The 24,688-nt window shown below is 61.7% G+C and overlaps 2 protein-coding genes across 5 annotated transcripts in view; both read right to left on the reverse strand.

Annotated features, from left to right (window-relative positions):
- The window catches only part of DNAH17 (dynein axonemal heavy chain 17), a 34,423-nt gene extending 25,973 nt beyond the window's left edge, over nucleotides 1–8,450 (reverse strand). Inside the window, exons 1-24 of the mRNA XM_080629626.1 lie at nucleotides 8,058–8,450; nucleotides 7,339–7,532; nucleotides 6,921–7,113; nucleotides 6,746–6,845; nucleotides 6,572–6,657; nucleotides 6,308–6,433; nucleotides 5,897–6,052; nucleotides 5,526–5,816; nucleotides 5,264–5,431; nucleotides 4,943–5,059; nucleotides 4,569–4,837; nucleotides 4,236–4,431; nucleotides 3,942–4,127; nucleotides 3,552–3,660; nucleotides 3,218–3,321; nucleotides 2,985–3,125; nucleotides 2,449–2,592; nucleotides 2,070–2,252; nucleotides 1,716–1,970; nucleotides 1,467–1,636; nucleotides 977–1,199; nucleotides 785–901; nucleotides 616–702; nucleotides 231–383 (exon numbers count right to left, since the gene is read on the reverse strand). Of these exons, the coding sequence (XP_080485752.1) occupies nucleotides 231–383; nucleotides 616–702; nucleotides 785–901; nucleotides 977–1,199; nucleotides 1,467–1,636; nucleotides 1,716–1,970; nucleotides 2,070–2,252; nucleotides 2,449–2,592; nucleotides 2,985–3,125; nucleotides 3,218–3,321; nucleotides 3,552–3,660; nucleotides 3,942–4,127; nucleotides 4,236–4,431; nucleotides 4,569–4,837; nucleotides 4,943–5,059; nucleotides 5,264–5,431; nucleotides 5,526–5,816; nucleotides 5,897–6,052; nucleotides 6,308–6,433; nucleotides 6,572–6,657; nucleotides 6,746–6,845; nucleotides 6,921–7,113; nucleotides 7,339–7,532; nucleotides 8,058–8,393 (4,104 nt within the window). The 5' untranslated portion in view covers nucleotides 8,394–8,450. The remainder of the gene's footprint in view (nucleotides 1–230; nucleotides 384–615; nucleotides 703–784; nucleotides 902–976; nucleotides 1,200–1,466; nucleotides 1,637–1,715; nucleotides 1,971–2,069; nucleotides 2,253–2,448; nucleotides 2,593–2,984; nucleotides 3,126–3,217; nucleotides 3,322–3,551; nucleotides 3,661–3,941; nucleotides 4,128–4,235; nucleotides 4,432–4,568; nucleotides 4,838–4,942; nucleotides 5,060–5,263; nucleotides 5,432–5,525; nucleotides 5,817–5,896; nucleotides 6,053–6,307; nucleotides 6,434–6,571; nucleotides 6,658–6,745; nucleotides 6,846–6,920; nucleotides 7,114–7,338; nucleotides 7,533–8,057) is intronic.
- A 547-nt stretch (nucleotides 8,451–8,997) lies between these two features.
- Nucleotides 8,998–24,685, reverse strand: CYTH1 (cytohesin 1). 4 transcript variants are annotated; one of them, XM_080629138.1, is made up of 13 exons: nucleotides 24,567–24,685; nucleotides 16,590–16,672; nucleotides 15,536–15,600; nucleotides 14,724–14,790; nucleotides 14,471–14,589; nucleotides 14,213–14,293; nucleotides 14,005–14,117; nucleotides 13,789–13,937; nucleotides 13,581–13,692; nucleotides 10,859–10,935; nucleotides 10,675–10,746; nucleotides 10,204–10,358; nucleotides 8,998–9,999 (listed from the first exon to the last, which is right to left on the reverse strand). In XM_080629138.1, the coding sequence occupies exons 1-13, from the start codon at nucleotides 24,586–24,588 to the stop codon at nucleotides 9,921–9,923; spliced, it is 1,194 nt and encodes a 397-aa protein (XP_080485264.1). In that variant the 5' UTR covers nucleotides 24,589–24,685; the 3' UTR covers nucleotides 8,998–9,920. The 4 variants fall into 4 exon arrangements, with proteins under 4 accessions (XP_080485264.1, XP_080485263.1, XP_080485266.1 ...); XM_080629137.1 differs by having other exon boundaries at nucleotides 14,411–14,589; XM_080629140.1 differs by having other exon boundaries at nucleotides 10,859–10,937; nucleotides 13,580–13,692; nucleotides 14,411–14,589; nucleotides 15,536–15,800; nucleotides 24,567–24,617.
- Between the last annotated feature and the right edge of the window lie 3 nt (nucleotides 24,686–24,688).

Here is a 24,688-nt window from a genome sequence, read left to right on the forward strand (position 1 = left end):
CGTGCCCTGGTGCAGGGACCAGCCCCAAGCCCAGGGCTCCCCGTCCCCACACTCACTGCAGATGGCTGCTGGCAGCCACCCTCTGCATACACTGGGCAGCTCTTCATGGCCTCAGGAACTTCAAAACCATGAGGAGCAGCCCAGCACATCCAGGATCCTGCTCTGCACATCCTTGTCTGCTGCTACCTCCTGCCCTCCCTGTGTGCTGGCTCAAAGGCTGTGGCACGTACCAGGACGATCATGTCCCAGAGCTGCTTCAGCAGGCGCACCTCCCGCTGGCATGCTTTGAGCTGTTTGTACTCTGGGACTAACACTTCGAACAGCTCTGCTGACTCGGATAGGGCAGCCAAGTCGCCCTCCATGGCGGTGATCAGCTGCTGTTGCTGGAAGGAGAAATAGAAAAGGTCTCGGCCAGGGTCAGCATGACAGGGATGTGTCTCCTACCCTAGCAATGGCTCTGCCCCTGCTGCAGCACTGCGAGGATGGGAGGCTGCTGCAGAGCCAGATCCTCCCCATTGGGATGGAGCTGGAGTAGAGCCCCTGTGTATGTGGCTGGGGGTGGCCGAGCAGTGCCAAAGGGGACAGCACCATTCCTGGTGTCCTCCCCTTCCTCACCGTGTTCAAGGACACGTAGGGGTCTTGGTGAGTGAACAAGAAAGGGGCATCTTCCTGGAACTTCTGATGGAAGACGTGCTGCTGGACCTGCACGGGAGGACGGGGCTCAGGGGGCAGCCGGGGAGAGCAGTGGGGGCTTCCCCAGGCTGCCGAGCCCCAGGGCGGGCACCTCGAACTGCTGGCACTTCCTGCGGATGATGTTGACCTCGTTGGCTTGCAGTGGTGCTGCATTCTGCTTCACCCGCAGGCAGAGCTTCTTGGTGCTGTCCCACTGCTCGGGGAGCTCCTGCAGCCAACACAGCGTGAGCAGCCTGGTCCCCTCGCAGCCAGCACCCAACCCCCTGCACCCCAAGGGGCTCACTTGGAGCTGCAGGTGGACCTTCTCCGACATCTCCACTCCATAAGTGCTGAGCAGGGCAATTGCCTCCTTCAGGGGCTGAAACATGGTGTTGGTCATTGCTTGCCTCTCCTTGACCCTCATCAGGTGCCCCATCACTGCCACCAGCCCGTCATAGTCTCCCTCCTCCAGAGGTTTACTCAAGCCGGTGCTGGCCTCTTTGATGAACTCCTCCAGGTCCATGAGGCTGGAAGGAAGGTGCTGGTGCTCACTGGGCGTCCCTGACAGGGCTCACAGCTGCCCCTGTGCCTGCCTAAGGCTTGTTCGGCAGGGCACAGCCCCAGGGGATGCACCCATCACCTCTACCCATCACCATGGGAGTGCCCAGCACTTTCACCCACAAATCCACAGCTCCAGCCCCGCCCTGCACATGGCAGTGCCTTTGCCACAGCCCAGCCAGGCTCTGGTCACCAGGAGCACCCTGTCTCTATGCTGGAGCTCACCAAACCCCTACCTGTTGGTGACGTGGTCGATGAGGTGCTGCCGGAGTGCTAGGTCCCGGTCCTTGATGGTTTTCAGCAGCGCCTGCTTGAAGGGGCGGCAGTCGCTCTGCAGCCACCCCCCAAATACCTTGGTGTTGGCAAACCCCAGCACCTCCTTGCACAGCACCTCGCACGTGTCAATCTGGGGACAAGAGCAGGTCACAGCCAGCGGCCAGCACCTCCCCGGGCACTCGGCGCTTCCCCAGGCACCCGCCCCACACCTCCTCTTGAAAGTGCTGGAGGGACGGGGCCCCTTCAGGCAGGGGCTCTTCTGGCCACGTGTCCTTCTCCGTGGGGATGGGGGCACCGCCGAAAGTGAGGAAGCGCTGCAGGAACTCCTGGGGGTCCTCCAGCCACAGGTGGGCTTGCTCCTCGAACGTGATGCTGTACTCCACGCCTTCTGACATGGTGTTGACCACCAGCATCACCACCTCCTCCCGCATGCTGCTGAGCTCCGTATGCTCCTCCAGGGTGGTCTGCAGGGATGGGCAGAGCTCTCAGGGACCAGCTGCGAGGACCAGGCACCCTGATCCACCTCCAGCCGAGCCAGGAGGTGCCGCCTACCGTGGACCAACCTTGTAGCTGAGTTTCCCCTGCAGCAGGCGAGGGATGCACCCTGCGGCCATGTAGATATCGCTCAGCAAGCTCTCTGTGAACTCCAAGAAGCTGTTTTCATCTCCCACCTCCAGCGAGGGCGAGTACTGCACCCTGCCGTCACGCAGCTCCATTTGCACCTCGAACAAGGGGGCCACGTTGTCCTGAAACAGGCCATCACCTCATGTGGTGCTTTGCATCCTGCGTCACCCCATCCCCACAGTGGGGACAAGGGGGGGACACGGGCACCTCTGGCACTTGCTGTTCCATGTGCCAGAGCATGTTTGGTCACTAAACAAGTGCCTGAAGCCATCACCAGTGGGGAGTGGCCACCCCAAGCAGGGGCAAACCTGGACCTACATCAGGGGCCATGTTGTTGAGCAGTAGCTGCAGAGATCTGAGGACAAATCTGAAGAGTCCCCCCAGCACGATTCCATCCACGTAATCCACATAGTCCAGCCATATCTGTGCTGACACATCAGCCCTCAGCAGATTTGCATTCTCCTGCAAGCAGGGAAAAACAACTCATATTTGCCCATGAACACCATGTATTTGCCCATGAACACCCAGCAAACGTCCCAGCTCCAACCACTGCAAGTACACTGCCCATGACCCCGTGGGTCTATCCTGCCTGGCTGTCACACGGGTTTAACGTCCTTCCCTTTATCTCCGCTGTACAACACTAAAATGCAGGCAAGACCTCACCCAAGAAGGCATTGGTCTCCTGGCTTCCACTGGAGCCTCAGCTCAGCACGTAGCACAGACCCCAGGTCCGAGCCCACTGCTAGCAGTTACAGAGTGGGGACAGTGCTGGGTTTAGAGCACTGCAGCACGACAGCGTCAGGCATACTCCATGTTACACTGCTCCAAATGAAGCGTCCTGGGACGTGTCTCACCTCCAGCATCTCATGGATCTTTACGCCTGCATCCTTCATGGCAGTGTAGCACTTGGTTAGTGTGTTTGCTCGCCCATCCAGGTCCAGGAGTGCTGTTTCCTTCTTGTCCTTCCTTTCAAACAAGGGATCTGCTGAGCATACCTGCAGGGAGAAGACAACACAGCTGCTCCATGGTGCTGGGGAGGGGTAAATCCCTGCAGGAAGCTTCCCGGGATGGCACGAGCAAAAGCTACCTCTATCAGCTGGGTGATATTTTCCACGTTTAACTTTGCTTTCTGGACCCTGTTATGCAAGTCATACAAGACACCTCTCATCTGCTGGATGTACTCCATGACACCTGGGAGGAAAACACGCACCCAGGATTGATGAGTTATACAGACCCCTCCAAACGATGAGCCATGGGGTGCACCAGGGCTCTTCATCACAGTGGGGGAACACTGTCCAGCCCCCACCTCACCCATCCCCTGTTTTGGGGACCTGAGGGCGGGTGCTTGGCCAGAGGTGGGAAGGTGCCAGGGACCCCCCAGAGCACACACAGCGGATCTCTGGCCTCAGGTGTGTTTGTACCTTCATGGTGCCAGAACAGGGTGCTCTCTGCGCAGCCGAGCTGCTCATCCACGGCCTCCAGCTCCCCTGCCACCAGTGGCAGCTCCACTGGCAGCAGCCTCAGCTTCACCTGTGGACCCAGTGCGGGTGAGCAGTGACTGCCCCGGGTCTGCTTCTGCCCCTGCTCCAGCATGGCTGTAGTTGTCTCTGTGAGCCCGGCCTCACAGAGGAGCGGGCTCCCCCCATGCTGTGTGATGGCAGCAGCAGCTTGGCCCAGCGCTGGGGCCAGCCAGGATGCTGGGTGATGGTGACACGCCTGCTGCACCCCAACACCCCTTGGCTTCCAGGACCCATTTAATGAATCTCCCCCCGGGGTCTCCCTGGCCGGTCTCAGCCCAGCCAGTGCTCAGCGCATTGGAAAAGCAGCCGGGTCGTCTCCCCTTTGTGACCTGCCTCATTGTACCAGCCCGTGATAAGATCCAAGTTGTCCAAAAACTTTTGGAACATCTCATTTTGAGCAAAAAGGGTCTCAGCACTGCTAGGGACATCCATCTCTTGGAAGTTCAGGTACTTCACCTCCCGCAGCACAGCCATGAGCTGCAAGACACAATGGCCAGAGAAAAGACTTGTGAGGAAAACCCGCGCTGAGCCCCACTGACTGGCGTTCGGGGGAGGCATCGCTGGCACTGCCTGAGCAGCACCGACCTCTTTGCTGAAGTTCACACTGAGGAGGGAAGATTTGAGGTCCCTCAGGATCAAGGGCTGCTCCAGGCTGAAGTGGCAGTCCTTTCCGGCCCCCTGCACCCACTCCACGTAGACCTCCTCACGGAAGCCTTGCAGAAGCTCCATCATCTCTTCGTACTTCTTGGACAGTAGTTTGGCTTCAGCAGTGACCATCACCCTGCCAAGATCACAATAAAGCAGCAGCTTATTTACTTTTTTTTTTATTTTTTTTTATATAAACTTATTTACTGCAGGGGGAGGAGACACACACAGGGCCAGACCCTGCCCCATGTCCCATGGGTGACCCACACGTACGGGTGGTCAATGGAAAACAAGTCCTTGTACTGCCCCTCCAGCCGCTCCTGCAGCTCCAAAGCCCACTTGAGCTGCCCGGCCACCGGTGGCATGTTTTTATTGATGGCTAGGCCTGTCCCGTGCGGCAGCAGGGAGGAGATCTGGGTGTCATAGAGCACCTTCACACCCTCCAGCTCAGCCCTAAACATCTCCAGCAGGGCTGAGTAGTGGGGGGAAAGCTCAGCTTTTATGACAGGTCGCTCCAGCAGGAAGGAAAACATGTGCACCAACTGCGGGAGAAAGAGGTGCTGACTTTGGCTCTCCAGAGCATCCCAGAGCAGCGCTGACACCCCGCGGTGCCCCCAGCATGCTGCACCATGCTGGGGGCACAGTACCTTCACAGCGGACGTCAGGCAGCTGCAGTCATCGAAGCCTTGGCAGAAGATGGTGGCCAGCCGCCTGTCGATGTCCTCAATCTTCTTCTGGAACTCCTCAAAGTCTATGTTCAATTGCTGCCAGGAGAGAGCAAGATGATTAAATTTGGTGAAGCCTCTGAGCTTCCTTTCCAGATCCTTCCTGAAGGATCTGATGAACCCGGAGGGCTGGAGCCCCATGACCTGCCTGACGTGCTGCAGGTTTAGCCCTTGCAGTGTGCTCTGCCAAGCGATTTTGTTTCATTTAGCAAAAGCTTAAACTTGGTACCAGCATCCACCCACCTCCTCTGTGGGATCCAAGGAGTCATATTTGCAATCAGCAAAAACCTTGATGACTTCAGCCACCTCGTTATAGATCTGAAACACCTGAGTCCCGAGAATGTTTCCTTTCACTCCTCCCAGCTCTGCCTTCTCCAGCTTCAGGAACTCTATAGCTGTCTGGTACAGGTCCTGGCAAGCACAAACCATCATCTCGCCTGGCTCCTCTTAGTGTCCAGCCCCGGCTCCCCATGTGCTGAGGGTGTGGGTGCAGGAGCTGCAGCACCGGTGCACAGCTGTGTCCTGTGAGCTCCCTGCTCCTGAGGAGCATCCTTCCCAGGGATGGGTGCTGTGCTGGGCTCGAAGCTGCACTCCCAGCCACGCACCACTGCTGCTCCCCCTGCACCAGCAGCCCCAGCCCACTCTGGGGCTGCAGCAGTTTGCCCGTGCTGCTCTCAGGGATCATATTGTGCTCCATGTGCTGTGCTGTCACCTCAATCATCTTGAGCCTGTGCAGGAAGGACTCCATTCTCCCGAAGATGATGCTGGGGGGGAAGTCCCAGAGATGCGGGTCCTCCTGCAAGGGGACAGGAGCCGTCAGCAACCAGACCTGGCATGGATGGGGCTGGGCAGAGCCGCACTATTCCCTGCACCCACCAGGAACAACGTGGGCACCAGGTCGGAGCAGTAAGTGTTGTAGGACTGGAAGAGGTTCTCTATGATGGAGATGCTCAGTTTTATTGCCCCCAAGGTCTCTTCAGGTTCTCCTTGCAGTCCCTTCATCACGTCCTTGGAGCTCAGGAAGTTACGGGTCTAGGACAGGCAGATGCAGTCAGGGGCTGTTGGCAGAGGGGAACACGAAGGGCTCCTTCTGCCCCTGTCCACCCTCTGGTAATGGCCAGTGACCCACGCTTGCCTCAAACCCACTCCAGCCCTATGCTGGGCTTTACTGGTCCCTTGATTGGGTGTCTCTACATCACCCGAGCTGGGGTCCCCACAATTGCCCGATGCCACCCCTCCCGCTACTGTCCCAGCACTGGAGGAGGTGGCTCGGGGTGGGGGCTCTACCAGGTCGATGAGGAGGTTGCAGATCTCCTGCAGGATGACGACCACGCGTATGGGGGAGCTGTAGTGCAGGCAGTTGGCCCGGAGCAGGCGGACGATGCACAACGCCCGGTCCAGGTAGGGTGGCAGCTGCGGGAGAGGAGCCCCGTTACTGCGGGGCTGTGGTTGTGTAACGAGGGTGGGCAGAGTCGGGCTGGAGCCAGACCGCAGCTGCCTCTACCGGGATGAGCCAGGTAGTGCCTGGTTATTTTGCCACATGCAACTCACCTCAGAGTAATCCGCTTGCTCCATCTCTTCCAGCAGGATGCAAAGTGGTTGCAGGTGGAAACTGATGTCCTTGGCTTCCTCCAGGCCTAGCCCAAGAGAGAAACCCAGCGCTGGGTATAGGGAAGCCTCGATGGAGGGGCAGAGGCAGCTGCCCACCATGGTCGGGGCACTTACCAGCACTGACATCCTGGAACACGCTCTGCAGCATCAACCAGAAGCAGCTATTGGCCTTTTCCAGCATCTCGGCCAGTGCTGTTACCTGGGGAGAGAGCAGCTGGCAGGGAGAGGTGAGAGGCTCAGCACCAGGGCTCAGCACTGGGGAAGTAGCCACCGCCTCCCTGGGCAGTACCTGGTCATTGATGCACTGCAGGTTCACTGTCCTAGTGTGCCAGAAATCGAACTCGGCCCTGGGCAGGGGGTGCAGCCCCTCCAGCAGTGACTCTGCCGAGTCCTTGCTCAGGATGTCTCTGATCTGCTGGGACCACTCAATGACGATGGTCTCTGTGGCGTGCAGCACCGAAACGTCCATGTACCCTGCCAGGCTGAAAGGGGATGGGGTCACTCTCCCACACTGGGACCAGCTCTGAACCATCCCCACATCCCCATGTGGTCTGCCAGCCGGGCAGCCTGGCCTGAGCATCCCTAAGCTCTGCTGCTGGGGATGCTGTGCCCAGGGATACTCAGGGATCCAGCCAGTGCTGCAGCTCCTGTCCCCCCCAGAGGCACTCAGGCCCCTGCCAGGCTTCGCTGGCACCAGCAGCACCCACCAGTCGAGGACGCTGCTGGAGCCATCCTGAACGTCCAGGTGCTTGGGCAGCGGGAGCAGCGGCTTCCCCTGGATCTTCCCGCCCATTACAAAGCTCTCGTTCTTCAGCTGGTGGACTTGTTGCGTGACATCCTCCACCACCCCCTCAGGCCAGCCCTCCGTGTTCTTCTCACTCAGGAGCATGGGGGACACGATCTGGGGGATGGGGCTGGGTCAGGTCTCCCATTGCAGAGGGCATTGTGCAGCAGCGCTGGGGAGCAGCATCCCCTCCTGCTGCCCACCCGAGCATGGAGGGTTTGGCTGATGCATTTCTCTTTAGGAGCCCCCTCAACCTATGGTGGATTTCCAGCTCTTGTGGGAGCAGTGAGTGCACCAGCAAAACCCTGCCACTGAGGAGGAACATGGGGGTTCCCACAGCCTGGTTCAGCTTTTAGGTGCTGTGGGCAGTCCTTTGAGTGGAAACATTTATGGGAAGTTTGAAAGGAATACACTCCGACACCTCCCACTGCAGGGACAGGGAAAGGGGAATGTTGCTGGGTTTTTAAACCCACAGGAAGGAAGCATTGAATCTGGGGCACAGGAGAAACCTGTGCTTGTGACCATCATCACCTCCGTGTCCAGGTACTGGGAGGCCAGTGCCTGCAGCAACATCTCTTCTACGAGTGTAATTCAGTGTCTTTTTGAGCCCACCTCAAGCACCAGCCCGTGTGGGGAACCCACCTCCTCCATCACAGTGATGAAGTGCTCCACAGGCGAGGGGCCGATGTCCCCCACCAGCAGCTCGCTCCGGTCGTTCTCCTGGGTGATGTTCTCCTTCTTCTCCTTCACGAAGTAGACGCCCTTGCCCATGAGGGCTGGGGGGAAGCAGGGGGTGGCCTGGAGCTGCCCGTCTGGATCCAGCCCCAGCACCAGCTCCTGCACATCCTGCTTCCTGAAGAACTCATTCAGCACTGCCATGGTCTCATCACTGCTCGTGAACCTGTTCCACTTGTTGGGCGGGATGTTCATCAGGTGCATGGCGAAGCTCTTCAGGAAATTGTGCTGTGCATCTGCCATCCTGCCAGCACCCCAGTGCCTGGGGAGACCCGGGCAAAGCCCCCTCAGCGCCGTGCTGGGCAGGCCCTACATCCCAGCCCTGCCACCAGGGTCCCCTTGCCCAGCTCAAAGCCACAGGGAGCTGCTGCTCCCCATCCCTGCCCAGGCCCATCACCTTCCCTGGACTCCATCCCCCCCTATCCCACCCCAATCCTGCCTGGTCCTACCTCTTCCCTGCCCCGTTGCACTCTCAGCTCACCAGGAGCCTCCAGCCGCTGCCTTCAGCCCAACTGGCACTGGCACGAGCCTCAGCTGACACCGGCACCAGCCCAACGGACACCAGCCCCAGCCCCAGCCCACACCAGCCCCACCCTGACCAAGGCCAGCACCAGCCCAACGGACACCAGCACCAGCCCAACCACCCGTGAACTGGGGGGCCTGGGGGGGCTCTGCCTGCCCCACACTGCACACAGAGCACAGGAGGCTGGTGCTGAGCGCGGTGCAGTGTTTATTTGCTGCGGATCCTCAGCATCAGTGTACAGGCCGTGGCAAAAGGAAAAAAGAAAAATAAGGGTTAGAATAAAAACTCCTGCCCCCCCCCCCCCCCGGCCTGTGCACAGGCCATACAAAATCATCTAAAAGGAGAAAACTATACAGGAGTATTTACACCTCTGATAAATAGACTAACACTGATCCAGGTGCCTTCCTCCAGGCCAGGGCACAGGACATGACACGGGTGAAGGGCAGAGGGGGTGTCCCAGCCCTCAAGCACATCCCACTGCCTGCTCTGCAGCAAGGGCTTGTGTGGGGGGATGCAGCAGCCACCGCTGCCCCTCGCCAGGACTGCCAGGCAGCACCATGCGGAGCTGCTGAACCACGGCCCTCACTCCAGCTCCAGCACCCAGCGGCCAGACCAGGACACCTGTGTCCCTCCTGTACCACCATTCACCGCAATGGGGACAATTTCTGGCTCCTGTGCCCATGGGGCCTGTTCCTGGCACAGGACAGCTGGAGGGTCCAAGGCAGCAGCATGGGGAAGCTAAGGACAGACCCAGACCCGCTACAACGAGGGCCAGAGTCGAGCCTCCACAGGACTCCCAGTCCTGCAGCACCCCAAACCCACCAGCTGCTAAGTGCAGCCTTCATCTTCCCGATGGGACATCCCAAGTGAATTAGGACAAGGTGCTGGGGAGACCCAGAAGCATGTGAAGCTCCACTCAGGATCTGCAGGTGCTGGGGTGCGGTGCTGCCTGGTGCACACACACTGCACTTCCCATCCTGCAGCCCAGCCTGGGGCAGGATGGGGCTCCCTGCACACATGGGTGTCCGTGTACCAGCTCGAGCCTGGGAAGATGCTGGAGATCTGGAGATGAGGCAGTGATGGGGGGCAGAGTCACCGAGGCACACATGCCTCCTCCCATGGCAGAGAAACTGGGAAGCTGAAGCTGGCTCCTGGGCCCCTAGGGCCAAGCTGCAGTGTGGCCCCAGCCCCACAGCATGGCTGGCAGCTGCTGGGGCTGCCAGCACACTCGGCCTCGCAGGAGGCTGCTAATGTCTCTTAGTGGAGGAGACTTTCTTCTTCCTGGCAGCCAGCATCTCGTAGAAAGGGTCTCGGCTGATCGCTGCCCTGTGGGGGGGAGCAAGAGCTTGGGTTAGTGCGCAGCCAGGAGAAAACTATGGCAGGGCCTCGGGTAGGTCCCTTGTGCCCTGGGAGTTTGTTCCAACCATCCCTGCAGGGTGCCCTGGGAAGCACGGTCCCCTTTGGGCACAGCAGACAGGTCACTGCTGTGCCCCTGCCCAGCACCCGCCACCTACTCCCCTGAGCACTCACTTGATGCACTTGATCCACTCCTCCTTCTCCTCAGGTGTTGGGGCAGAGATGCGGTACACGGTGTGGTTCCCCTCCACCACACGCCCATCTGCCTCCGTCTTGCAGGCCTTGATCACCTGGTCCTTGTTGTCGGGGATGTAGAGCTCAAAGCAGTTCTAAGAGGGAGGAGATGGTTCAGATGCAGCCCCTCTTCCAGCAGGGACCCCAGGCTGGGAGGGATGAGGCAGAGCACCAGGGCTCCTGTCACACATCCTCTCCCAAGGCAGCCAAGAGGGACAGACCCACTCTGACCATCATCGATGGCCCTGCCACCAGCCCTGGACACCACGGGGGCTGGACTCAGTCACTATGATGGGTGGAGGCAGTGCTGGCCGTGGGGCCCTCCCAGGTCTGCAACACCTCCAGCTTCCCTTGCCGCAACCGAAGTACCAGGGCCAGCCACAGACCCAGGACCCCTTCCCCGGCACTCACTGGCTTCTTGGAGTCCTCCACCTCGCGGATGCTCAGGTTTTCCAGCGGGATGATGCCACGGGGCTCTTTATCCTGGAGGGACAAAGCAGGTGCATTGGCTACAGGCTGGGCACCGCCAAACCCCACAGGGATCTGATGCCCTTTCCTGCCCTGCCTCAGCACCCTGCAAGCACCGGTCACTAACCGTTGTGTACTCGAAGTAGTAAAGGCAGTTGTCAGTTAGGATGAACCAGCGTCTCTTCCACGTCTTCACCCTGCCTCCTGGGAGCAGAGAGGGACGGCTTGGGTGCAGCCCTGGCTGGGCTGGCGGCACATGGAGGCTGCGGCAGCGCTGGAGCCCGCGCAGACACACACAGACAAGCACTGGCACCGGGCGCAAGCAGAGCCAGGCAGCGCGGTGGGCAGCAGGCAGTACACACCATGCCGGGATGGCACGAGCGCGAAGCAGACAGATGAGGATGGAGGTGGAAGGTGGTAAACGCACCTGTTCCCACCCAGCATGGAGCACTGACCCAGCATGGCCAGAGGATGCTGCAGCCAGGCAACTCTCGGGGGGACACACTGACCATGGTCCTGCTACGTCCCAGTGCCAGGGCAGGCATCAGCCCAGGACCACGCTTGAGGACTGCTATTTGGAGGGAGCTTCAAACTGCACCACAGAGGGAGAAGCTGCTCCCTCGTCTTAGGGTCCTCCAGATCCAGCTCCAGCTTCCCCTCTGCCACACACCTGCAGCGGTGCCAGATGTGCTGCCACTGTGTGCCCAGCACCCAGGAGGTGCTGCCTGGGTCCGGCGCCATGTGCGCTGGGGCCCTGCTCATCCCCCCTACCCGCAGACAGCCCCACACCTCCCACCTGCCCCATCCTGACTGGCCAAACCCTCCATCCCTGCCCCACAGCCAGGCTGGTGCCAGCACTTCCTTGAAGAAAAAGTGTCTCTGCCTCCATCCAGCCAAACCCACCCCAAAACCCGGGGCTTGACCAAGGGCCACCTCCTCTGCCGGAGCTGTGGGTGGGAAGAGGCCAGAGGTTCAGGGCCCAGGGCTCTGCAGAACCATACAGGACCAAGGGCCAGTGCACCCCCAGGGCAGTACTGATGGCTGCCACCCCGGGGTTGCAGGCAGTGGAGCGGGGGGCACCACCAGCACCCAGCATAGTGACAGCTGGGAGCCTTTGGTGCAGCACAGGGCACCAAACAGACAGCTCCCGCTGCTCCCATCCAGCTCCAGGTACTCAGCATCCCCTGACCCCTGCACACAGGCCGGGGCCCTTCCCTGAGGACATCCCAAATCTGTCCCCATCCCATCACCAAGACGTGAAGACTCGCTGTGGCCAGGCTGAGCTGCCTGTGGACACAGCAAAGCACAGATGGGCAGGTGGCCCCGTCTGTCCCTGGCACAGGGTGCACAAGGCAGTGGAGGAGATTGGCAGGCCCTGGGGAGCACTCAGCATCGGCGAGGCTGGTACCCACGTCCCTGCCCTGGCAGTGGCGGTGGCAGCGTGTCCCCGCGGCAGGCGAGAGCCCCGGGCTGTGCGGGGGGTTAGCAGCAGCAGCAGCAGCAGCAGCAATGAGACTCATCACCAGCAATTAAAACCGTAAAGGAAACGAAGACCCAGCAGTGTGAGCAGAGCGGGGAAGAGGGGTACGTACCTCCTGGATTTGGGGGCAAGGAAAGGAAGAGCCAAAATCATGGAAACATACAAATGAGGGAGAAAAGAAAATTAAAAAAAAAAAAAAAAGGAAAAAATAAAACCAAAAAGAGGAACCCTTGCACCCCCCCTCGCCCTGTGTGGGTCAGTGGGGCACGGCTGCAGCAGGGAAGCTGTGAGAGGCCGCGCTGGCGGCACCGCCATGGGTCAACCTGCCCTGGCTCGCTGTGGCAGATGGATCCTTAGCTGGGGGGGGGCAGGGCCTGGCTCCCAGCCCAGCCACCCCATGGGGTCCTTCCCTGCCCCATGGCAGCTCTGCCATCTCTGCATTCCCCTGACACCAACAGTCCCCATAGTGGGTGCTGCCCTGCATGGGGCTCTTCCACCCCTTGGGCTTGCCTGGGACAGCAGGGGCATGTCTGGGCTCTCCCCGCGTTCCCCCAGCCAGAGCTGGGAGCAGATGGTCCCTGCTCAGCCCCACAGCTGGGCTCTGCTCTGGTCAGGGCATGGAGCAGGGTGAGGTCCCTCTCCCACATCAAGAGGTGGCAATAAGACTGAAACACCTCCTGGTTGAGTGGGCAGAGCTCTGATCCTGCTGAGAGCCCCAGGGAAAGGTCCCACCACACCCCAGTCCTCCAGCACCCATCCCCCCTCACTTAACCCCAGATCCCCCAGAGCTGCCGAGAGGAGAAGCCACAGGAGCCAGGTCGCAGGCGGGTGGTGCAGCGGGGATGCCATGCACGCTGCCTGCATGTGGAGCCGGATGCAGAAGTGAGAATGCTGTGAGGGGTGAGGCAGGGACTTGTCTGTGGCATGGAGGGGGCACGCACGCAGCCTGGGGCAGCTCGCCACTTGCTCCCAGGGCCTGCTCTGGCAGGAGACTGCTGTGATTGCTGACGAGAAGGGCCTCATGGTCTCTGTGCTCCAACACCAGACCCTGGTACCAGCTCTGCACCCTGGGGCTTGCTCAGCCTCGAGACAGCATCCCCAGATGCCCACCCAGCCACAGCGCTGTAAGTGAGCTCCTGCCACCCAGCCCAGGGAAGATGAAGGGCTGATGGATGTACGGATGGACGTGCGGACACTGTCCCCACGGTTGCTGTGCCCTTGTTGCAGTCTCTTGCCCCTCAATAGGGCCACACTCTGAGGAGGCAGGCCAGCAGACAATGTACAGGCAGCCCAGAGGCATCACACCCACAGCCCTGCTCTGTCCCTGGGGATAGCCTGCCCTCCCTGGGCCATGTCTGCCAGTACTCACCAAGCTTCAGCAGCCAGCCCTCCCGGTCGGGGTTAAAGAAGGTGTGGGTGAGGTCGTTGCCATCATCCTCAGGGATTTTGAAGGGTTCGTTCTTGATGCTCTCATACAGATTCTGGTACACCACCACACAGCGTCAGCTCTGCCCAGGAGCCCTGTGACAGGCCAGCTCCACAGCCCACCCCCGGCCCCTCCGCATCCCATCCCTCACCTGGAGCAGCTCCTCTGGCAGGTCCCCCCCATCGTTGATGCCACGGTTCATGGCAATGAAGCGCTCGGCCGTGGGTTTGTCCTTGACGTTGGGGTTGTGCAGGCTGGTGTTCAGCATGATGATAGCGAAGGAGAGCACATAGCAGGTATCTACAGGGGCAGAGGGGAGTCAGCTGCAAGGCAGGGCCCGGGGCAGAGGGGCCAGGCAGGCACTCACCTGTGGACTGGAAGACGCCGGGGTTGCACTGGCAGTACCGCTGAGCGAAGGCCTCCATCATCCGGTCAATCTTCTGTGCCTCCCCGGGCAGCCGGAAGCTCCACAGGAACTGCCTGGGAAGAGCGAGGGGTTGCACTGCTCTGGGGGTTCACACACCCTCTGGCCCCCCAGCAGTCCCCATGGGCCATGCTCAGCCCCCTCTGCTCACCGCAGGGCCTGCACGAGGTTGAGGTCAGTGAACTCGTGCAGCTCCACGAAGGCGTGCAGGACTTGGATGTTGAACTCGTCCCTGTGGGAACAAAGCCAGAGCACGAGGGCTGCATGATCAGCAAGCACTGTGACTGCTGAGTGTCTCCCTACCCTGCTCTGCGCTCGGCTTGAATCCAGTGCTCAGACCCCCGTGTACCCCACTTGCTTGAACTCCTGCAGTGTCCCAAGAGACTTGAGCCGCCCCAGGCCAGCGCACCTCTCACCCAGGTAGTCACCGATGGCGGTCTTGTTGAGGCCCTCGCCCTTGTAGAGGAACTGAGCGATGTCCTCACATGTGTTCTTCAGCAGGTCATTTTCGATCAGGAACTGGATGCCCTGGAGGGGTGCAAGAGGCTCTTCTCTGGGCCTTGCTGCTGACCCTTCCAGCCCCTTCCCCGGCAAGACTGCGAGGTGGCAGAGCCCAGCACAGCCCTAGCCAGGTGGGTGAACAGCCCTGCTCCTCACGGTACCTTCTTGGGATCCATGTTGAACTTCTTCCTGCCCATGGCCACCTGCTTGTTCCTCTGCATGTTTTTCCTGCAGGGTACAAAGCAGCTTTGAGCACCCAGCAGGGATCTACCGGGCTGCCTCCTGCACACCCCTTTGGGCAGAGCACTGCATGAAAAGGGTCAGCCTGAACTGAGCAGGAGCCCAGCAACTCTGATCAGGCCAGGCCCCTGCACTGATCATGCAGGGGGCAAAGCTGGCAAGTGGCTCCCAATCCCTGCCCTGCTCCACGGGGCTGCTCATGGCCTTCTGGGCCCCAGAGTAAAGAGGAGCTGCCGTGCCCCATCCGCAGGGTCACCCTGTGCAGATGGGTGCTGGGTATGGCATCCCAACACATCACCTCTGCATGGGGGGCCTAGGGCAAGCTGGGTGAGGTGGGGTTCTGGGGAGAGCAGCCTTCAGGTTCCAGTGGGGCTGGTGAGAAGGTGACGGCCTTCACGCCTCAGTGTGTGATTGGACACGACACTGGGAGTTAGTTCCTGCTGGCTGCAGGACCCCCTAATCCGGGGCTGGCACTGTCTGGCCAGCCAAAACAACAAAGTTGCTGTGGCGAGACAGAGGGGCTCAGCCTTGGGAAAACAGACTTTGGGAGCAGCAGTTCAGGCTGGGATCCTGCTGCCGCTCTGAGGAATTCAGAGAGCCTGGGAAAGCCACCAGCACCCACGGGATGGGGCTGCACCACTCAGCTGCCCACGGCACAAGTGACATCCAGGGTGGCCTTGCCATGGCAGAGGGGACTCGGGGTAGCCCTAGGCTGTGACAGTGAAGCACTCACCTCTCCTCTGTGGACCCCAAGTTCTCGATCTCATTCGTCACTTCTGCTATCTCATCTTTCAGCCGCTGAGGGAGAGAGTGCACTGAGACAGGAGGTGCCTTCTTCCCTCCCAAACCCTCCAGCCTTGACAGTAGCCTGGGCCCAGTCTCCCAGGAATAGTTCGTCCCTTCCCTCCTTCCCAGCCCAAGGCTGAACCAGCTCGGGGGGCACTCGCAGCAGGGGCTGGCTGCACCCCACTGCTAATCCCCCTCAGCACCGCCATGCTCTAAGTGCACAGGAAGGAAGAGATTCAGAGGTTAACAGAATTATTCCCTAATCCCTTTAGATCATGCCCAGCATATGACAGTAATTAGCCCCTGCTGCCTTAATCAGGGACACGACTGACGAGTGTCCCAGATGAGCACTGACCTTGCAGCCGCTCGCCAGGGCAGTGGCCTGGCCCAGGGACACAGTCCCTGCCCGTGCCAGGAGAGACCTGGCACGGAGGCACCAGTGCCATGGGGAATGGCACAAGCACAGGGCCCAGCGCTCTGTGGGCACCATGGGCTCACCAGCTGCCAGCCTGGCCTTAGCCACCACTGGGACCTGCTCCCAGCCCCAGGGCCCCACAGCAGCAGTGCTGTCAAGCAGCAGGCAGCAGATCACAGGCTCCCTGCCTCCACCCGCAGGACCGGCTCATTCTGCCCTGCAGTCCCAGAGCTCCCATCTCCTGCCCTAGAAGGTCCACAAGAGCCCCTATGGGCTGTGAGGAGGCAGGGCTGGCAAGGAAAGAGGATGGGAGCACAAACTGAACCCACAGCCTTGCCTGCTCCTGCATGGGCTGTGCAGATACGGAGCACAGCACCCCAATCCCACAGCTGTTATGGACAGCCCTGGCCAGAGCAGCTTCTCCTCCTCACTTCTGCTTTCCCAGCAGCAGGATGAGGGACCCTGGATGGGGCTGCAGGGACCCTGACCAGCGACATGGGCAGGCAGATTGTTTCCTGACCCCAGGGGGCAGACCCCGGGAAGATGCTGCTGCGCCAGGAGCGGGGGATTTCCCTCAGCATCACACCTGTATGTCAGCCAGCAGCTCCTGCTTGCGGCGGCGGATGTTCTCCAGCTCCTGGCACTCCTCCGGGGTCAGGTCACTGGGCACTGTGCGGAGACACAGTCAGGTCAGCACGTGTGGCCCTGGGAATCATCCCACCAGGCTCCCAGGGCCCGTCAGGAGCCGTGATGCGGAACTGCCGGGTGCCCACAGGAGCTGGGCTGGGAAGCAGCGTCCCCAGCTCTGCAACACAGCGAAGTGCCACAGACGGCACGTGAGGAACACGAGGGTCAGGGATGGCCCCACGGGCAGCGGCTGCAGGGGGGAGCTGGGCACCGCCAGTTCCTGCTGATTCAGCCTGCGGGCAGCAGGGACCAGCACAGCCCCTGGACCTGCTCCAGCGCTGCTCCTCCCCTGGGGCTCGGCCTCACAAAGTCCCATTTAACTCCCACCACCCCAGCCGGGCCCGTGGCGGTGCCTGTCCCGCGCCCTGCTGTGACCCACAGCACGGGCTCCACGCAGACCTGGGGGCTGCTCTGCCACACCGGGCCAGCTCTTGGCCACCCTGCAGCCCCTGTGCTGGATCTGTCCTCCTGAGCCAGCGCCCGGAGCTGGCGCACCCTCCGGATAGACTCACCTACACACTGTGCCATCCACATGTCCATGTCACCTGGCAGGAGCCTGGCACCCCTCCCAGCACCATCTCCACAGCTCAACCCCGGGGCTGCCACATGCCCCCCTTGCTCCAGGACGTTGCCAGTGCTCCTTGGTGCATGACCTCCTGCTCCACAGTGACATGGCATCCCATTCCCATTCCTCCTGCTCCCAAGGTCAATCACTCCCTAGCAGGGCTCTCAGCCCTCACCTGCTGCCCACGTCTCCCACTTCTGCAGCGAGTTCCAGCAGCCCCGGCCACCGCCACTGCCAGCCCCACTCACCCAGGAAGGCCGCCTGCCCTGTGCCGGGTGTGCCACCCTCCTCAACCTCGCATCACTTCTCCCGGAGCGGCCCCAGGGCGATGGTGACCCCGCAAACAGAATCCCCGAGCTCAGCACTTCCCTGGCTCTGCTCAGGCTTTCTGACAAGCTTCCTCCTTTGCAAAACTCCCCCCTGCCAAGGCTGGAGGCAGCCCCCACTTGCGACACCGGCCCTCCAGACACCACAGCAACACTTCCCAATGCTTTCAGTCTCCGACGCCAGCAACTATGAACCAGACAACCCAGCTCGTGGCACCAGGCTAAAAGTTATTTAAACTCAAAGCACCGGAGGCCTAGTGTTATCAATAAATCCAAGCACCTTCTGCGTACCCCAACGCCATTTCTGAGGGCGCTTGGCCGCTCTGCTCAGTGCCCGGAGCTCCAGGCAGGCCCAGGCTTGCTGCAGGAGGGAGGCCCAAGCTGCAGTGCGCCTGTTGCCAGACACAAAGGCCTCTAAATCCCAGGGCTGCAGCGGGTGCTGCAGAACCCTCCTGCCCAGCCGCGGCAGAGGTGAAATTTGGTGCCAGGGCTGGACCTGCCCCAAGACTGGAGCCAGCAAAAGGAGCAGTGGCAGGAGCCAGCACAGGGAGCAGGAGCAACAGCGCAGCCTCCTGCCGCCCACCTGCAAGCAGGCAGGGTCCCAGCTGGCCCCAGGGCAGGCACAGTGCAGGGTGAGATGCGGCAGGGTCTGTACCAGAGCCTGTGTGGGTGCTGTGGAGGAGGAGGGTGAGCACTCGTGACACGGCCCAGCCATGTCAGCAGCAGTCAGAGGAAGAGAAACCCCAGACACAAGAGCTTTTCTGGGACGGAAGAGGGTGTTAACCCTTCCCCATGCTCTGCTCCGCACCCGCCTGCAGCACTGAGCGCAGCCCCTGTACTGCTGGTGGCGGGTGAGCCTCGCTGCAGGCAGAGCAGGGCTGCAGGGACCGGGAGGCTGGAGCCAGCGCTTGCTGTCTTGGCTGCAGGACTGCAGGATCCCAGTGCAGGCGCCGAGGCCCCAGCGTAGGGGCTGGGGGTTCCGCAGCTTCTGCTGCTGACAGCGAGCCGGAGGACCCCACACACCAGTGGCAGCAGGAGGGGGACTGACAGGATCCATCCATCTGTCCCAGGCTCCAGCTGGGAGCAGCAGCCACCGCACGTCCCCCCAGTTCCACCATGCCCAAAGCAAAGCACCCCTGTGACACCCAGACATCACGCACACTCACCCCTGGTGCTCTTTCCTACCCCACTGCCCCCAGACAAGCAGGCAGAGCCCAGCCTCTCCAGCCTCCCTTGCACCCCAGCTCACCGCTGCCCTGCGCGCTGAGCACCATCCTGGCAGGACGCCTCCCCGGCTGTGCCGGTGCTGCCGTGGCTCAGTGGAGGTGCTGCTGCTTTGGGGCGCAGGCACCTGCCTGTTCCAGTTCTTCCCCGGTGAGTCAGGGCCGTGCTGTGCCAATGAGCACCGGGACCGCCTAGCGTCATCCGGCCTCACCAGGAGTCAGCACCAGCAACACCCTGTTCCTGCCGCCATCAGGCCAAGGCTTCCAACGCCTTAACTCCTCTGCTCCCGGTCAGGGGGGAACTGGGCAGCCAGGGCCCTGTCCTGTCCTCAGCCCTGGGACTGGGGGACAGGATGTGTTGGGGTCCCAGCCACTCACTGGGCCTGGCCCAGCCCTGCCCTGGGAGCTGCCACGACACTCAACCCAGCACATCTTGACCTCTGCGGCAATGCTGGGGGCTGTTCCCTCCACCAGCTGGGTCCCCCACACCTCAGCAGACCTCAAGCCCTCCCCTTCCAGCTCCTCCAGAACCCTCACTCCAGGTCCAGGCCCCATCCAGGCTGTAACGACTGAGCCCCAGGCAGGACCAAGGGGGCTGTGGGGACCACCGGTGCCTACATCCCTCTGCAGACTCTATGGCAACTCAAACGGGACCAGGAGCAGGAACAGGAGCAAGGCCAGGAGTGATGTTTGTCCCCTGGGAGGTTGCTCCCTGCTGTCTTTCCCCCTTGCCCCAAGGTGCCTGTACAGACCCCACCGCTCTGTACAGGACCACTGTGCAGCAAAGTCCGGTGCTTGCAACAGGAGCAAACCCCTGGTACATCCCATCCTGCTGTCAGCTGCCTGGAGGGGCTGTGCAAGCCTTGGCCACCTTGACTCAGCTAAATCCAGCTCAGCAGCGTGAGATGGAGAAACAGCACCCGAGCAGCGCCTGCACAGTGAGGGGAGGAAGGGCTTCGGAAGCCTCACTTGGTCCTTCGGCTCACAGCTGCACTGCAGCAGCAGCTGCCCTGCCAGGCTGCCTGCAGCTGGGGGACCCACGGGGCCCCCGGCAACTTCCTGCCTGTCTCAGCACACCACATCCTGTTTTCACTGCACCACGTGCGCATCCTGGGTTGTGTCAGACCCACCCTTCCCCACCGACAGCAGAGGTGCTTCAGGAGGAGGATTTGGGGCAGGCAGCTCCAGGGAAGACCCTCCCTGGTGCCCAGAACTGGCCACAGCCCTCGTTCTGCTCTCATACAGCCCTGCCTGTCTCCAGAGCCTGACCAGGAACCCACATCCACCACTGCGGCCTCCTTGCTCCTGCACTCCCCATGCACAGACCCCAGCCAGCAGTGCAGCCGGGCGAGCACTGGCTCTGCCACATCCACACGCACTGAGCACCGCGCAGATGCCGGGCGCGCAGCCCCCACATGTCGCTTGCCCCCTGCAGCGCTCACTGTGCTGGGCCTCAGAAGGTGCTGGGCCTGCTGCTGCTTGGCCTCAGCTACTGCTGGGCTGCAGGGCTGGCTGGAGGAGACCTGCCAGCCCCATGGCACAGCCAGCCCCGGGGCCACGCTTGGGCAAGAGGCCAAGCAGATCCCACAGCAGCAGCAGATCCTGCAGGCAGCCAGCCCTCAGCAGCATCCTCAGTGCAGCAGGCACCGAGCTTTCCTGCACAGATTCGGGTTTGGAGAGTGCCACCCGAGCTGCCTTTGCAACCACACACAATTGTCACAGCGGCAGGAGGGTGAGGGGCTGGAGCAGGATGTGCCACAGCCACACCGGGTGATGTGCATCCTCACAGCCACCACCGGCTCTGGAGCACCCCCGGTCCCAGCATGGCACCGATGTGGGGCGATGCCACACGAGGTAGACGGGCCTCAGCACTTAGAGGCCCAAGCCTGGGCGGTCTGGTGGTGTGCAGGGAAAGAAGGTGGTGAAGCAGCCAGGACTCTGCTGCTTTCACCAAGAGCCACATGGAGCTGGAGCCATGTCTGTTGGGAGGCCGGGGACCCCATGGCAAGCAGAAAGGAGGGGGTGAAGTGCCTACCTGCCTTGGCAGCCACCGAGGGGCAGAGGAAGGCCTGGAAACTGGAGGCACAGAGCTCGCTGACTGTCCCCATGCTGCGGAGGTGCCGGGGCAGGCAGGAGCAGGCAGAGGCTTGGCTGGTGCTGGTGCCTGCTGGGTGCAGGCAGGGTGGCCGCAGGACTCCCGCTGGCTGGAGCAGGGGAAGGCGGCTGTGCCAGGGGAGCTCCAGCTCCGGAGCCCACGCGCCAGCCCCCGCCAATCCCCACTATCCTCCCTGCGCAGCACCTGCTCTGCTCCCGGGCTCCTGTTGCCAGAGCCTCAAAGCCGCTTAGAGGTCGAAGAGTTTGGGAAGTGCCGGCAGCCCCCAGCCTGCTCTGGCTGCGCCCTGGCAGCCCCTTGTCCCTGCAGGGGGCCGGCAGCGGGGTATTTTTAGAGCAGTTTTATCGCTCCGTATTAGAGCATTAAGCATCGGGAGCTGGCGGTCGCGTAGCAACCAGCACTGCATGAGGGAAGGTGCTGCGGGAGACAAGGCGGCTGTGGCGAGGCGTGGGGAGTAGGGGGTGCCGGGTCCGGTGCACCCCGACAGGCCCAGCCTGCCCCGGTGTGGTGCCGGTCAGCAGCTCAGCTCCCAGCAGCACAGCATCGCCCCACGGGGCTCCTGCGGCAGGACTGCGGGTGTCCTGCCCGGGATCCCGGCCCCAGGGCGAGCTGTGATGCTGAGGGCACAACACAGCACTCCTGCACCCCCGGCCCCCCCATCCCACAGACACCAAGCGAACGGAAACCGGCCCGACAGCTCTTCCCCTGAAAGCAGGAGCGATCTCCGATGCAGGGCCCGGCCATGAGTAAGAAACCCCAGAGCCTGTCAGGGCAGGAGGCAGCGTCCTGCTGCCAGCCCCGCTGCCAGAAGCCGGCAGGCACTGAGACGTGCTGAGCTAGGGGAAACCAGAGCCAGGCCGGGCAGGAGTGGTAAGGGCATCCCGGGAACAAGCTGCCCTTGCAGGCAGGAGGGTGCAGGGCCGGAGGGGACCCAGCTACCAGGGCAGCAGGCATGAGGAAAGGTGGAGGAGAAGGACGAGGGCAGCCTGGCACTCACCGCTGATGTGATCGACCCGGTTTTGGTACCGCATCCCCTTTCCCAGGGGATGAAGCGGTGGTTGCCACATCACCAGGAGGCAGAAGGCCAAGTGAGAGGAGCTGCGGCAGCTGAGCTGGGTACACGGTGTGCCAAGTGCTGCCCAGGGCCTGGGCCAGCATCTGGAGAAACCTCTGTGGCATAGGCGCCCATGGGTGCTCTGGCAGACCGAAGCAGAGCTAGGCAGCATCTCCCATGCTGCACAACCCAGGCACCCAGCTGGATTCTCACACCCTGCCTGGAGGGGGGGTGTACAAACACCCCAGAGTCTCGTTAACCACAGCTCCAGGCCCTGATCCATCATCTGCCAACCTGAAGAGCTGCCTCCCCAGAGCAGAAACCTCTGACTTGGACCCGCTGTGATGGCCTAGATGGGCTGAAACAGCCACTCAGGGACACACAGGCCCTGCCGCTTCCCTGATGTGTGATTGCTGAGTGTCAGTGCTGTGGTTTATCATCCTCTACTCCCCAACAGCCCAGGAGAACTGCCTGATGGCCTGTGCCCAGAGCTGCACTGCTGAAGCCTCGACAGCTCCAGCTCTTGGCTCTGTTCTCCAAGCCCAGTACCATCCCTGTGTCTTTGACCTGGCAGCCTCAGAGCTCTGAGGGAGCTGCTCTCCAAGCTGGGCTCAGCCCTGCACCACACTTGGGAAAGGGCTGGTGCGGCACCAGCAGCATCCACCCCCAGCCCCATTCCCCTCGCTGCAGAGGTGCACACTGGGGTCCTGGGCTGCCTCCAAAAGAGCTGAGCCCAAGGCCAAGGGGCTGTCAGGGCCTGCTGGTAAAACAGAGCTGGCAGCGAGGAGAGGACAGGATCCCCCAGCCTGGCAGCAGGACCTGACAGCCCACCCTCCTCTGGGCACCTCCTGCACCTCGCACAGCCCATCTTGCATCCCAGCACCAGCCATCCTACCCCAGACAGTGAGGCTGCCTGGGCACAAGCCACTTTGCAGGAGGCTGCATCAGCCCTGCTTAGAGAAATCGCTTTATCCCCGAGACCAGAGTGAGCACTAATCCCTTGGGTGCAGCAGGATTACCAGCACTGCCCAATCCTCCTCACCCTGGGGTGAGGCAAGACAGATCCCAGCTCAGGACACAGTGCCAGGCAGAATCGTGCTCCCATGGCTGCTCACCGGTGCTCCAGCTCAGCGGGACAGAGGCAGTGGCTGGTTCCCAACAGGACACCACCACCACGCTGTCCACACACTGCTCTTGCCAGCTCATCTACGGATGGTCTCATCATGATCCCTGCGAGGAGATGTTGGGAAGAGGGTGGGAGTGGGGGGAGCTGCATCTGTGCCACCAGCTGCTCACCCGGGATTTGCTCTCTGCTGAGGCTGGAAGAGGGGCCGTGTGTGGAGGAGCAGACACTGGCGTCACCACAACCCCTCCAGCAAGAGCCTCTCGGCTGGGCTCCCACCACGCCGAGGCTGCAATGTCCCTACAACAGGGACAGCAGTGGGGATCGGGAGGGGGCTGTGTCACTGGCATTGCTGCCCTGCGGCACGGTGAGCAGGCAATTTCTGATGCTGACGGATGGCCCAGGACAACTTACAGGCAATTCCAGGAAGCAGCGAGACGCTGCTCTCTGAATCGCTCCCTGCAGAGCTCTCCCACTAATGGGCTGCATCCAATGGCACCTGGGCTGGGCTGCAATCAGTGGGCTGGGTGCTTGCACCTTATCTCACACAGTAACCTCCCTGCTGCCAAGCACAGTCGCTTCTAGGGTAGAACAACAGCCTCCGAACTGGCTGCATTTCACAACTGTCACAGGCAGGAAACCAGCCCATGAACCCTCTCCATTGGCACCAGCAGCACCCAGGTGACTGCAGCTAGTGGGAAAGAACGGCCACCAGCACAATGGGCAGCACTGAGACCCTGGTTTGAGATCACACCCAGCCTGACTCCAGCCTCCTCCTCAGCAAAGTCCTTGCTGAAGGAAAACCCACCTGCTGATCCACAGGAACCTGCCTCAGAGGGTGGAGGCACAGGCAGTGCCTTCCTGCTCCGTCCTGCTCCCCGGCACTGGGAGAGAATGCTCTCTGAACGTGAAGGATGCAGGAAAGCAGGGAAGCAACATGCATTTGCAAGATAGACAGGACCTGCAGCACCTGAGCCGCCTCAACCCTGCCAGGAGCAGATCCCGGGCACACACTGAACACTGTGAGACATTCAGCAGGCACCATGGACACAAGCTGCCCGCAGATCTGCAGAGCCCGAAGTCACACAATGCTCAGAAGCAGCATCTGAACACCAAGAGTGAGCAGCAGAAGGAAGGCAGCGAGTCCCTGAGCCCAGCAGCACCGACACGGAAGGCAGCGGGTCCATATGGCCCTGCAGCACCGACACCATGGGCAGCTCACGAGCGGCGGCAGCACCGGCAGAGCCCCGTCGCAGATGAGGCCGGGCCCGGTCAGAGCAGAGCAGCACGCATGAGCCCACCCCGCGCTCTCCCGCGGACACCAGGATCCGCTTCTCCCTAGGCGCCTCCTCCGCAGCATCACCTGCGGGAGCGGGTCCCGATGGGCCCGCTCGCCCAGTGAAGCCGCGCTCGCTCCCCCGAAGGCCCCGCCGCAGATCACGCTCCGCTGGGCGACCCCAGCCCGCACTGACCGTAACTGCTCTCCTCCTCCATCCCGCCGCAGATCCGACCCTGACCGCGTCGACGCAGCGCGGAAGCCCCCGCGGGCGGTGTCACATGACGCAGGAGCAGGCGGTGCCAGACAAGCCCCTCC

This window comes from Psittacula echo (assembly GCF_963264785.1).
Source record: "Psittacula echo genome assembly, chromosome: 14".
Taxonomy (NCBI): Eukaryota; Metazoa; Chordata; class Aves; order Psittaciformes; family Psittacidae; genus Psittacula; species Psittacula echo.